The sequence below is a fragment of the Anomalospiza imberbis genome, chromosome 3, assembly GCF_031753505.1.
Source record: "Anomalospiza imberbis isolate Cuckoo-Finch-1a 21T00152 chromosome 3, ASM3175350v1, whole genome shotgun sequence".
NCBI classification, from domain to species: Eukaryota; Metazoa; Chordata; class Aves; order Passeriformes; family Viduidae; genus Anomalospiza; species Anomalospiza imberbis.
The window spans coordinates 85,110,988-85,125,343 of record NC_089683.1 but is presented as its reverse complement, the minus strand read 5'-3'; the positions used below and the strand labels follow the sequence as shown (position 1 = coordinate 85,125,343).

At 41.1% G+C, this 14,356-nt stretch overlaps 1 protein-coding gene across 5 annotated transcripts in view; it reads right to left on the bottom strand.

Annotated features, from left to right (window-relative positions):
- Nucleotides 1-14,356, bottom strand: part of DAAM2 (dishevelled associated activator of morphogenesis 2) — a 208,049-nt gene that overhangs the window by 47,060 nt on the left and 146,633 nt on the right. For all 5 annotated transcript variants that reach the window (XM_068185504.1, XM_068185503.1, XM_068185507.1 and 2 more), the window contains 8 exons: nt 10,549-10,659; nt 8,785-8,888; nt 7,490-7,556; nt 6,473-6,590; nt 4,871-5,009; nt 3,394-3,452; nt 2,829-3,013; nt 1,583-1,900 (listed from right to left, as the gene is read on the bottom strand). In XM_068185504.1, coding sequence (XP_068041605.1) covers nt 1,583-1,900; nt 2,829-3,013; nt 3,394-3,452; nt 4,871-5,009; nt 6,473-6,590; nt 7,490-7,556; nt 8,785-8,888; nt 10,549-10,659 — 1,101 coding nt within the window. The remainder of the gene's footprint in view (nt 1-1,582; nt 1,901-2,828; nt 3,014-3,393; nt 3,453-4,870; nt 5,010-6,472; nt 6,591-7,489; nt 7,557-8,784; nt 8,889-10,548; nt 10,660-14,356) is intronic.

Genomic DNA, 14,356 nt, shown 5'->3' with positions numbered 1-14,356 from the left:
AAATTCCCCCACTGGGTGGTGGGCGTCCTTCCCCCTTGTCTCCGCCCCGGTACTTAAGGTGATTATGAAAGCCATGTGGCCACTTTTGGCCACCAGGATATGGAATTCAGAGCTCCCAGGAGCTTACAATAAACCTGAGACTTTTCCCCCGGCCGTGAGTCAACTCCCTCATTACTTCTCGGATGCCGCCTCTCCTCCATACAAGGCAGACGGCGAAGCGCTCTGTCTTAGCCGCTCCCTGAATCTCTCACAAGAAACGGGGGAGTGTCCCCCGCTGCTGACCGTGCCTCTGCTGGGCAGGCGAAGCCAGGGGGCTTCAGAGTGAGCACAGTGACACATACCAGGTTCAAAACACAAACATTGGCAGACACTCCAAAATGAAGGCCCTACCTTCTTATGCCCCCTTTCCCAACTATTTTGGCTTCCTCAAACTAGTGTCTTTTAGCCATCTCACCACCCAGGTCTTCAATTTTATTAGCACAGCTGCCTTCGCTCTTATCCAGAGGGCAAGATAAGCCTGCAGTTACTGTACACTAAACAGAAACGCCTGTGACTCTCTCTTTTTCATATAAATTCATATATATATACATATATTAGCTATTATTTCTTTTCTTCAGAGCACTAAGTTCCATGTTCTGCAAAGGAAAATAAATCCTCGTCCTTACATTCTCTCCCACACCCCCACGTGGCCTTGATAGACAAGCACAGACGGTCCAGCAAATATCTTACTTCACTTTATTTTAAAGAAAAGGGGAGAGGGGGAGAGAGAATTCTTGTGGCATTCCAGAGGTCCCTGGACACTCATTCCAAATGCCAGAGCTGGGCCCTGGGTGAATTTCAGTCTAAAAGAGAACCTGGGTTTCTAGGCAGAAATCCAAACTCAACACAGACACTTTTTTCTTTCTAAATCAGTTTAAAAAATTAAGACCTGAAGAGAAGAGGAGGGAAAAGAAGAAGGCAAAAAGAGAGTGAAGGAAGAGAGAGAAGTGAAGGGGAAGGAGACACAACCAAAGTAGAAGAAAATGAATGCAAAAGGAAGAATCCAAGTCCTCTGAGGTTTTTTTTGCCAACCTGGAGTTTTATCACCTATAGACAGTTCTAACGCTTCAAGGAGAAAGGCAGCTTCCTTCATGGCCATGAACAAACAGGAGAATCAGGACACCTTTCTCTGCTTGATGATGGCTCCTACCAGAGTAGAGGTGGCTGGTTTTCCAGATGGTTCTCACCATGTTTTGCCCACATTGGCTCTGGTCACCCTTTTCCCTGGTGTACAAGTGAGGGCAGCTCCGGCACACCAGTCCTGGAGATGTCCAGCTCTCACTTACGTATTCAGCCCCACAACGACTTTGCTTGACCAGATCATTTGCATGCCCACACCTATGCAGCTCAATCTATCCAGCACCTTGCTCCTCACAGGGGATGTGCTGGAGAACTGGGGAGAATCCCTAAATACAATTAATAACTCCTACTGACCACAGCCCACAGAAAGCCACTTGCTTCTATGCCACTTTGCATTTAATGGCATTAACCAACACTAGGGTATACTCAGAAAGTAAATCAATGGAGTCATGCAGTTTCTTACCTCACTCAGCTTAGCCCAGTTGAAGGATTTCAGTGGATGTGAAGGCTGTGGGATAGATTTCTTCTTCAGACTGGGGCCACTGGTGCTGAAGGTGGTTGTTGAAGGGGGTGGCACCCCCATGCTGAAGAAAGGTGGTGCTCCTGGTGGAAGAGGAGGTCCTCCTGGTGGAGGTGGTGGAGCAGGAGGCGGGTGACAGCTGGAGAAAGGCAGAGGAGGTGGCAGTGGTGGCAAATTTTCAGACATATGAGAAGAGGACAAAGCTAATGGGCCACCTGGAGGAGGGGGTGGTGGGGGTGGGAAGGAAATGCTGCCCCCTTGCTGGAAAATAAAAAAAAAAAAAAACAGAGAAAAAGAAAGCAAACAGTTTAAAAGGCACAATAACTTCATGTTGCCAGCTGATGTGATTTTATTACGACTCTCAAAATATTTGATGTTTTCTTTAAAGCCTCCTGCACTCAAAGCCATGCAATAAAGGGAGGAATCTCAGCTTTCATTTAAGAGAAAGTTTAAAGCCCATGGTGTTGTGGAGAAGAGCTGGAAAAAGGAACCATAAATGGCTCAGAAAAACAGAAAGCTAGTAAAAGAAGCCAAAATGTATTATTTTCTCTTTATTGTATGAAAAAAGCGAAAAGTTCAATCTTATGAACTTTTGAACTCCTGGGTTTAAAAGCTAAGGGTTTGAAACACTGAATACCTGCCATTAGGCCTCACTAATGCAAAGTGGGAGAGAGGAGGAGGGAATCCATCTGCTTCCTGCAGTGTCCAGCTTCTCAGGGCTGTGTTCTGGTGGCTCAGACACACTGCTGGGATAGAAGGAGCATCAAACAGGTAGGAGCATCTGCAAATGTCACTTTTGCAGAGCTCTGAGACAGTTCAGATGCTCTTGCAGCATGATAGGAATCCTGTTTCTTATATACGTTTGTATCAGGGAGGTTTCTCTATATTCCACTGAAATAACAACCAGGGTCACCCCATTCAGCAGTGAAAATTATGGCTGGAGGAGGACACACATGCCTAAGCAGCTCCTGCAAGGAAGGTGGCTGAGGAGAAGGAATGGAGCAGCCCATGCATTAACCATTTTATACCACCAGCTCAGGGATTTTGGTCTCAGCTAAAAGCTGAGGAGCTTCTAAGTATTCTCTATTATGACCACAGATGTGCTTCATGCATAACAAACATGCTTTTGTTCATCATTCACTAGTTAGCAGCCTTTAAACAAGGATGGGGAATACTCCCAGTCTCATACCGAGAACTCATTAAGTTGAGCCACCAGATCTTTCATCTGGTCTCGGGTCTGGCGCAGCTCCAAGGATTCCTTCTGCAGCTTGTCCTTCATTTTGTTCAGTGTCTTCATCATTTCGTCCTTCTCCTGGGTCTTTGTTTCACATTCCCGCTCTTTCTTCTCTAGCCTGCTCATCAGCTCTGCATGGTCTAGGGGGAACACGCAAGTGGGACTGATGAAACAAAGCTCGCGAACAGTCCCTGAGGAGATGTAGGTTATGCTGAAATAAAGCTGACACTTCTGTCAGCTCAAGCAGGGATGTATAATGAGAGCAAGAAAAAGAAAATAAGAGTCTGACTGTCTTGACAGTGACCTTCAACAATCAAGACACAATGCCTAAGTTTCAGTTAGACTGTAAAATCACTTCATGTGAGGACTGAAGGAACCCCCATCCTGTGAAACACATAAACTATTCACCAGGACACAAAATGTCTGTAAAAGGAAAAGCTGTGCCCAGCTCTGCTGCTCACTGCTCTGTGAATGAATCAGGATCAGTTTCTGCCTACGCAAGCACAGAGGATGAACTCACCTTTCCGGAACTTCTCTGCCTGATCCCTCCATTGCTTGACCTCATTTTCATTCACCAGCCTGAAAGATGAAATGAGATTATTGAAACTTTTCCTGAGCTACCCAGGTTGAAAGGCAAGTGGCCAATATGCGTAGTGATCAGCAAAAGGCAAGCTGGTAAGTGTACAAGTTTATACAGGATCATGCCAGTGGTCCTTCTGGATCCAGATTCTGCTCCCTAGCCTAGAGCTAATAGAAGAAGGATGCCTTTTTACTCAATGTCATAAAAAAGGATAAAGGAATGACTGTGGAAGAAAGTCCTGATACATTCCTTTCTTCAGGCCCTCAAAGTGCCAAGTCTACGTATTTTGAAAGAGAGAAGTCATCACTAAAATAATCACAGCTGCTATGGGTTACAAATTACCCCATCCTTAATATAAGACCAGATTGCCATTGTTTTTTTCTACTTCCTGTGGTTCTATTTTTTCTTTCTTACAAGGATGAAGAACACTTCTCTTTTGGAAGAGAACAGCAACAAGGCAATTCTCATATCTCATACTGGCACAGCCATTTCCTATAACTAAGAGAAAATATGAAGGGCATTATGGGGATTGATTAGATAAGGAGAATGAGAAGTAGCTATGAAAGCAGAAAAGGAAGATCAGGCAGGAAATCTACAATGAAGTCTGGTATCCAACACCACTGTATTTTTCCATGACAAGAAATCAGTTTCATTTTGGCTCACACCTATAACAAAAGGAACTGTAAAATTTTTAGTACAGCAGAATTTGGTTTCATATAGGACTTATGTTCTGTAAATGTTCTTTTCAGTGGATAATTCAGAAGGGTAATGGGCCATGAATTACCTGCAGAGGCAGTTGGACGAAATGAAGAATCCAAAAGTTTGGCTAAAAAATGACTGAGAACAGGGAAGTTGAGAAGTGAGCCAGCTCATGTAGCTAGACTTCTCAAATGATGCGTCCTATGGGAAAAAATAATGGTAATGCCCTCAACCAAGTCTGTGGGTGAAAGCAAACAGACATTTTATGAAGAGGTAAGAGGTTTTGTGTGCCAAGTGGGGACTGCTTTCCCCTATTTGCAATCTTTCTCAACCATGTGCTCATTAGTAGGAATGGGATCTACATAGAGAATATGATATTATTTTTACTTTTTAATATCAAGGAAAGCCTTCATGAGCATCCTGAATTAAAAAAGGCACATGAAGAAGCCTTGTTATAAAATCATGAGCATTATTTCTGCTCTTCTAACCAGAATAACAGTTACTAGAAGTCAAATACAAAGACTTTGCTAGGAAATACTGCCAAACTAAGATGTCATTAGAAGGAAACCACTTAGAAGACTTAACTACTTAACAAGACAATGAGAAACTGTAAGTTGAAATAAGAAAGTCCTCACATATGATATTTTCTTAAGCACCTGCATACTGACCATGTCCTTTTACCTGCATTACAGAAATCAACAATAATAAAGCAGCTTACATTTTAATGATATTTTTGACATTGAAGTTTTCCAATGGAGCTGTATCTGGATCATCTCCTCGTTCATCCTGAAGAACAATTTGTTGGAGTATTCTGTCCAACAGCTGCCACTGCTGGAAGGTGCCTCCATTCCTCTTATCTGTATTGAAAAAGAACCAACCCATGAGATCTTCTAATTCCATGCCAAAGTGCACAGACCTGCCAACAAACTGGCATTCTTTCCTCCCCACCCTTCATCTCAGTCCTGTGTGCAATGAATTACAGAACACAAAGACTAACTCTGAACAGCTGCTAGCAGATTATTTACAAGCTCCTGGTATACTGGGACAGCAACTTTGTGCCTGGTATGCACATTCAGGCTATGCAACCTTTTTGACAGGTTAGCTATAAGTTGCACTTTAAACGTCTGTGAAAAGGATTCCTTTGTGATAACTAACACTCAGTGTCTTCTGGAGCTTGATGTTGAAGTCACTGTAGAAAAAATGAGATGTTCTATCTGCATGCTTGGTTATCTGCAGGTCAGTGAAACTCAAATGGCATGTAAAATTCATACAAACATATCTGGAAAGTGCAGAGATAAAGAACAGAAATTGAACCAAAGGGACTGATCCCATGGACATCCAAACAGAAGAGCTAGAGCAACATTAAATCCACCTCAACTCTGTAAGTTACATAACCTAGATCTTTAGATTCTTTAAAACTGCTCCAGTACAATCCTGCTCTGGCCTAACAGGATTTAGTCCTTCTGCCACCAAAAATCCCAGTCAATACATAAAGCTCAAGCTCTGCTCTAAAGAGTAATATCAAAGAGGCCACTGAGACAAAGTATTCCTCAAATTTGTGCATTGCTGGACTTGAATCTAATGAGAGCCTGAGAACATACCACATATCACATTGCTTACTGAAAAGCACATCCCAGTACATCTCCCTCATGTTCCCATCTCAGTTTGACTGCTCAAATACGGATGAAAGTAATGGAAGACCAGCACCTCACACCTAACAGGATCAAGGCAGGCAGTTCTTTAGTGATCTTGCTGTTACACTCTGGATGCATAATTGAATTATTTTATTGCAGTTAACAAGAATATTCTTATCACTTACTTTGGAAACAAATTCCAGTATTATTTTTCACTTTGAGTTTGGAAGCTCTTCATTGATGCATTGCCATGAGATAGCAGCCTCAAGACTTACTGTGGAATTTCTCAGTGGCAGAATAGCTTTCAGTACTGTACTGTTTCACCAGAAAATAATCCTTAGTGTCTTTTTTTAATATTCTAAATTCTATCTATTTCTGGGAATTCCCTGATTTATAGCACAAGGACTATTTTTTCAAACTTCTGATTTAAAATCATTAAAAGCTCTATCAGTGACTAACTGGAATGTCTCAGCTATTCAATTTTATTGGCAAGTGCAGAGAGGTCAAACTGCTGCCCTACGTATTGTGACAAAAAGTTTGTAGTGTAAGATACCAAGTTCATTATCTAAGTTCTGAATAGGAGACAAGGGCAGTGTGTGCCCTGGTATCGGTGAATTTGTACCTCCACCAGAGTTTCACCCACTTCTCTAATAGCCCTTGCTCTGAAAATCTGTAAATGTACTCACATGGCATCTGCAAGCAGTGCTGGAGGATGGATAACAAATAGGGATAGGCATCTGTATGCTTCAGTCTCTTCTTGATCAACTCAAACATCTGAGAGGCACTTTTTGTATCAATGTGGATCTGAAGCAAGAGAAGATAAAAAACCATATACAGCAAAAGCCTGATTAACTGTGAAAGAGCCAACCAATACAAAGACAGGAAAATTTCCAGCAACTGGACCTCTGCTAAGTCTCCTGCCATGTCCAGCTGCAGGTTCCAGGAACAGGTACAAGGATCTTTGACACCACCATTGACATCCCTACCTAGTATGGAAAAGATCCCCAAAGTAAAGGGCTAGAAAGGTGGAAGGCATGCAAAGCCACCAAGAACTGTTCTGGAGCAAGCAAAACATTTGGGTCCTAGAAACTGGTGGCACAAATAGTAGAAGCTAAGCAAGAAAGGGTCAACTGTTCTGTATCTGTGTGTGCAGCAGGAGCTATTCACAAAGAAAGAGGGGACTAAACCATTCAGGACCCTACAGCTTTTTATTGATGCTAGAGGTTGTCTTTGTTTTATTATATTCATTAAAATCCACATATTCTAAAATACTGATCCTCTCCACAGGCTCTAAGGCAACAGTTGTCAGCAGAGTTACATGTAATCTTGAGAAGGATATCAGAAAATAGCCCAAACTTCACCCATAGTCCTGCAAAGGGGATGTCTGAAGATAGAAGGCATCCAGATCATCAGGACTGAGAACCTGAGAGGAGGGTTGAGAAACTCCTTCACTCCTGAACATTCAGGCAAACAAAAGAAAGAAGTTTTTATCAAAGACACTCATCAGAAGCCCTTTGTGTGACCACTGTTTTCACCGTTCATGCAGTACAAACCTCCTGCTTGCTAAATGAGAAACAGTCAAAACAAGAGCATCAGCCTCTCTCAGCATCGAAGTCAAGCATTAGTTTTTAGGGAGCACAAAGGAAAAGTGCACCAAGCATCCCAAGTGGATGCAAGTTCAGGTACTACAAAGAAAAACTTACCAGGTCAAACCGCTTGGCAAGCTCCAAGTCATCTTCATTTCTGACCATCTCAAAGAAATCTAAATGTCTAAGAGGAAACAGAACAACAAAACATCTGCCAATGTTTGTGGCATGATTCAGACTTAAACTAAGTGTGTCACTGGAGAAGCAGCAATATCTCAGTCCAGCTAGAACATGTGGAAATTGGCAAGCCTTTCTTACATGTAGTGCTGCCACAGGTATGCAAGGCAAGGGGGTCAGTGACAGGCCAAAAGAAAAGGCTGGCAGAGCTATACACATTCTGTAACTCCTGTGCTAAGTCACAGTGTTGAGGTAAGGTGCAAAAACTAAACATAAAATAGGAAAGGGATATTCTGTTTTTGATGAATGCAATGCCTGCAGTGATAATACATTTCTAAAATGTCCACACCATACTTGCTAGCCAGGCATTGTATCATTAACAAGTTGTTTCTTTTAAATGTTGAAGCAGAAATGCATTCAGTGGATCAGTTCACAACAGTCTCTAGATATGCCTACTGATAAGCACAGCAGCATGATTGTGTTTGGATCTGGGTGACCTGGTGAGTGACACATTTGACCATCTGGACTTTTCTTACACTGAGACTGGTGCACAGCAGATGATGTGGAGAAAGGCTGTAGCACATTCCCCTGTGCAGATCTAGTACAAGAGTTTTTGTAATCCAGGCATCTAAGATCCTCTCAAACCTTTGTTATTCTCCTAACTTGTAAGATCCAAAAGTGGCCTAAGTCCCTCCTAAACACTCCTGGTTACTGTCCAAAGGGATACAGATTACCTATAGGACAGATTCTTTTATTCTTGCTTATAATGTTGCAGATCAAAACTATCATTCCTGCTTCCAGCTCTGTAGCAAACTGTAGTCATACAACTTGGAAACTCAGAACCTGCACTTAGACCACAAATTCTCAGTCACAATGAAGTCAATGAACAACAGGATTCCTTCCCTCCTATCAGGACAGACTTTTGTTCCAGTTGTGCTTCAAGAGAAAGCAATTAGAATATTTTTTGTATTTTTCATTCTGACTGCCAGCCCCAGCTGAGAGGAAAAGCAATTGAGGAAGCCCTTTGCCGCAGCCTCTGCCAACTTAGTGTGTATGTTTCCTACTTCATCTTCTGATGTTAATTTTAGGATTAATATTATTTTTTTTAATTTTCTTTTTGTTTTTTTTTATGGAGCCAGTTTCAAGAAGAGACAGAATCAGCTGTCTCAAATAGAGAAGAGTTTCTAAGAAGTCTTTCTGTTCATCAGTAGTTGTTCTCAGAAAATAAATCTTACCTGTCCAGTGTGGCATTCTCGTGTCCTCTGAGTTTGTCAATGACAGGTTGAATTCCCAGCATTAGAAACTCATATCGGAGATGCAACCGGAACTCCAAATTGTCCTTAAAAAATGAGGGAAAACAAAGTTATTTGTTTTCAAGAGCTGTCAATCACATTTTAAAAACATTTACTTAAAACTCCAGTTCACTTTTTAATATTCTCTATCCTGACACCAAATTTACAGTATGAATAATTTCAGTAAAGAAAGTACAAAAGGAATTAATGCCTTTGCCTCCATTTCACTTAAAAGTACATTTACGTGCTATGAATTTTGCATATGCAGTCATAAGGACAGCACACTCCATGTTGTTCCATAAGGAACAGAGGCTACTGGCATTTACCCTGCTAGTCCATTAGAGGTTCCCCTCCAGGTTACAGATGAGCATCATTGCAGTCTTCCTCCTATTTTTTTCTGTTTGTTTGTCATAAAACCATATACATAAAATCACATACTGCCGCTGTGCTCTCTCTGAAGCCCCCTGGCTTCGCCTGCCCAGCAGAGGCACGGTCAGCAGTGAGGGACACTCCCCTGCGTCTCGTGGCAGATTCGGGGAGTGGCTAAGACAGAGCGCTTCACTGTCTGCCTTGTATGGAGGAGAGGCAGCGTCCGAGAAGTAATGAGGGAGTCGACTCATGGCTGAGGAAAAGTCTCAGGTTTATTGTAAGCTCCGGGGAGCTCTGAGTTCTATGTTCCGGCAGCCAAAAGTGAGTCACATGGCTTTCGCAATCACCTTAAGTACCAGGGTGGAGACAAGGACGCTCACCGCCCAATGGGGGAGTTTGGGGGAGTGGAAGGCAGGAGGACAGACAGAAACACAAACCAATGGAGGAAGGTTAAGGGAGGGACCCCTGACCTTTGTCCACTCACTCAATGCCCAAGGTGGAAGATTTTGGGAGGTTGGGATTAGGAGCTGCGTGATGGACAAGGCACCAGGGAGGGGTAGCATTGGAGGAGGGGCGGGAGACCTCAGGGTGGAACCATTGGGGAAAAATGGGGGTGAAGGGGCAAACCATTACAGAACTGTTACAAAGATATAAAAACACAATACAAAAACATACTCTGACAAACCTGCTTACATCTATTCAGTGGGATGTTACAGGATTCCCAGAGATAGACACAAATACATTGTCAGATAGCTCTCATGAGCTTGTTGTCTTTTGTGGTTTAACCAAAAAAAGAAAAAAAAAGCCAATGTCACAAAAGTAACACTTTTAATGAAATAAATTAGTTTAAACTATCCTTCAGATTCAAAAGGAAGGCTTGTTAATAAAAAGAACACAACTGGGCTTTTCTCTGAAATGTTTCCCTTTGATATTTTAAAATTAAAATGCTTTGACTTTGGCTTTGAGTCAAAATAACATTTCAAAACATTTCTGAAGGTAAACCAAAATATTTTCTAAAAAGGCTGGAATAAAAAGGTAAATGCTTTGCAGTTCTTAAAACAAACAAACAAAAAAAAAATCTCACAATCAAAATAGCAAAAAACCAACCAACAACCGAAAGTAATCACTTCAGTGTAAGTAGTCTATGTTATATTGAAGAAGTTTAAAATGAAATAATATAGAAGACATTATAAGACTCATCTTAACAATTAATCATTATTTTCCACAAAATATATCCACTCACTACCACAAGATTTGTGACTTAATCTACTAACTATTTCCAAGGTAAACTAATTTAAACATAACATTTTAGAACTAATTTCCAGGGCAGAGACTCACCTCACCAGCACCTGCATTCAGAACAGCATTGATAAAGGATATGATGGCTGTTTTGAGGTTTACTTCATCTCGGTATCGTCCCATGCTTCGGTCTAGCTCATTTAACAATGACTGAAACAGAACAGCAAGCTGGGTTAGACATAAGCTAATTTCTGGCAGGATAGATTGCACTTCTGTATACAGGGGGAGATAATTGCAAAGAGAAGCTGTCTTTTGTGGAATAAAGCCTGTGCCTGAACCTTGAAAGTTTTATCCTTGTTCCTTCACCTACCACCCTTTAACATGAAGCAGATAATTATTACCTCTTGGTAAGCTCCTTTTAGGGATTTTCAAATAACAGGAATATCCCCTGTGCATACAGCTCCAAAGCTCAAAGTTGAATTACGCATCTCCACTGGAAGTGCAGTTAAGTTTCCATGTTACAGACTCATGGAATGGTTTGGGTTAAAAATGACCTTTAAAGATCATCTAGTCCTGACCCCCCCTGCCATGGGCAGGAACATCTTTCTGCCAGACCAGGCTCCTCAAAGCCCTATTCAGCCTGGCCTCAAAAACTTCCAGGGATAACGCATCTATAACTTCTCTGGCCAAACTGTTCCAATGCCTTTTCACCCTCATCATAAAAAAAAACCCTCTTCCTTTTACCCATTCAGTGTCTAACCTCTCATAGTTTAAATCCTTTAGCCCTTGTCCTGTCACCACAGGCGTGGTAAGATGCCTTTCTCCATCTTTCTTACAAGCTCTGTTTATTGAAAGGCCGCACGTTCCCTCCCCACCCCCCCACACCCCGCCCAACCCACAGAGGGTGCTCAGCACAGGAATGCTTTTGGTCTAATTTCTGCATACATACTGTTTTTTACCATAATCTTTTGAACATCAGAAGACAAAAGAGAAAAAGACTAGACGAGTAACATTGGTGGCCTTTGCCTTATTTAGAATTAATTCCACTTGAATATTTACCAAAGAGGTTATATGCAGAAACTGATTAGCCATGAAAGCAACTCTACTTTCAACTTTGTGCTGATCACCGTTAATATTCTCTTCAGGATCTTCTCTGATCAGTTCATAATTCCAAGGGTGATTTTCCTTACTGAAAGAGCAACAAATTCCACTTGAGATCTGTGAGTTCAGCTGTATGAGTCTCACTCCAGCATAAATAATAAATGCCTCACACTCATATACTTGTTTTGCTATCACACTAAAAAAGAGAGAATTATTTTTAGTCTCCCTAAGAAGTTTTGACCATAAAGGGATAACAAAGACAAAAAAACCTTTTTAGTGTTTGGCTCAGCAGACCATCTAAATAACATTTTGAAGCTATGATACCGAGTAAGGAAGTTCATTTTCCTCTAGTCAGTCTTTTGTCCCTCATTACTGAAAGTGTTCATTCATAGCAAAATCTTTCCTCTGCTAGTCACCATAGGTCTATCTTGTTTTCTGTAGAAAGCCACAGAGATATGTCTCAAAAAACAGGAGGAGTATCCTCCTGTGCATTCTTCCGGGGAAAGAATAACCTCCTGGCTTCATGCTTATTTTTGTGCAAAAATATTTTGACCTATGATACACTGTTACTGACAGCTGTTTTCACATCTGAGCATAGTATGTTCATTATCAAACAAGCTCGATTTCATAAACTCCTTTCTCTTGCTGCTTCTAAATTTCTCATCTGGAATTTTCAAATTTCATTACTCCAGGCATTTGAGCTTCAATCTTATCTACCCCAGTAACAATGTTAGGACCAAATAATATTTTGCTAGAAATGGGAAGGAGTCTTACATAAAAGCGCATTAAATGCTCTACTGAGCCAGACTGGTGGTCAGCTCAATCCACCATCCTAGCTCTAACAGTGACAATCAGAAACTGAGAAGTCTTTAAATTCACCAACAAAACCCACTCTTCAACTTGACAAACAAGCAGAAGTGAAATAAATGAGAAAATTGTATTCTGTTACTGCCAGATTTGACATTGAAATCCAAAACACATGTGACTTCTTGGAATAACTGAATTAGCCATCACTACAGAAGCAGCAAAACCAAGAATGGTTTTGCTGCTTCTGTAGTGGAATGAAACCAAGAATGGTTTTGCTGGTTTTCTTCAGAGGCTTCATTCCTATCATACTTTCTCACAGACTGGTAGGAACATGCTAGAATCTATGAAACAGTGTATCAGGTACAGCATCCAGACAGGTTGAAGGATGCAAACAAAAGTTTTCTCTCCCCCATTTCAGAACACTGAACTAGGAGCAGAATGCAATGGGAGGCAAACCAAATTCAGGGCAAGAAAACCCAAAACTCTGTGTTCCACTAATCCAATTGAAGAGCAGCACATCTACATGTAATTGTTCAGCTTGAAAGGAAACACTGTAAGTTCCTGCAATTCCTAAAAATCAGAGTCTACACCCATATACTGTGGCCAAACTTCAATATCTCCAACTCTTTGCAAATGGCTGAGGTTCAAATCTTCACTTGAACATTTCCTGTGAAAAAGATTTCACCACACCTCTTGGCATCCAGTTCTGTGGCCCAATTGATCTTACAGTTAATAAAGGTTTTTCCTACTGTTTAAGCAAAACTTTCCTCACTTAATCCCATTATTCTTCATCACTGACAACAAGTAGGGTTTCATTCAATCTGCAGCAAACCTCAAAAGGCTTTGATTAAGCCCTAAAGGGAAGAAGGAAATTAAGGGTGAATACAGCCTTTTAATTTGTTCCTTGTTAGAGCCTCTACTACAATTCCAAATTGATCAGCTTTCTCCTTACAAATTATGGTCTGTATTGACAATGTTTGATATAAACCAGGCAAGGGGGCTCTGGAAGGAATGCTCCTGGCCTCCCCCTTTTCAGCTGACAATATCAAGATTTTTTTATTCGTTCACCTCAAGCTTCAAAATTTCTAGCAGCATTAAGGAGGAAAACAAGAATTTTCTGCCCAAAGCAGCCTGGTTAATATTTCCACTGGGAAGTAAAACCAGCTTTTTCAGACAGTATCTAACACCTACATTCTCTCAAGACTAAAAGGAAAATTATTTCTGCCCACAGGGATCCACAGCTAGACAAGTGTTTTAAATACAAGCTGTGCTGGAAGAGCACTGGAACATCCTGATGAACTTTTTGGGCCAATAGAGCATTATGAATTTGTAATGTTAGTTTTGTCTCAAAATATGGCATGTTAAAAAGTATAATGTGATACAATGTCATGACAGAGAAAAGGAGGGGAAGCAGAAAGCATAACAATAAACGGAAAGGCAACAGCTTAGGGGAGAGAAAGAATGTGCCCCTTTCACAAGGGAAACCAGTCATAAATAGGATAATTCAGATATGAATGACTTTAAAATCAGAGACTATTCTTTCTCAGTTTTCATGGCATTTTATAAAACTCTATCTTCACAAGGAAAAATAAAAGACAAAGTAACGTTTTTATGATCACACATTGAGCCAGTGACAGGATTATACTGAATACATGGAAAACAATATCCAATCAAGGACAACAAGGGCTCATCTTCCTGATTCCACGTTTCTGCTCTGAGGATTTACTGTTTGGATTTCAAGTGTTTTCTTTCATCCCTGTTCTTTAATATGCAGAGTAGGATTTGTAGGCAAAGTAGTATGTTTCAAACAATTGGATGAAGACAGAGTTTTCCAGATTGCCTCAAGAAGGAGATTGAAGGCATGCCCTAATACTACTGTGGTATTTGAGTATAGAAAGAGTATTACACTGAAGAGGACAATTTTCAAGGAATATCTTAAGATGAACCACAGACTGCCCTGTTGGATATTAAAGTGAGAATCATTACAGGCAGAAGGACA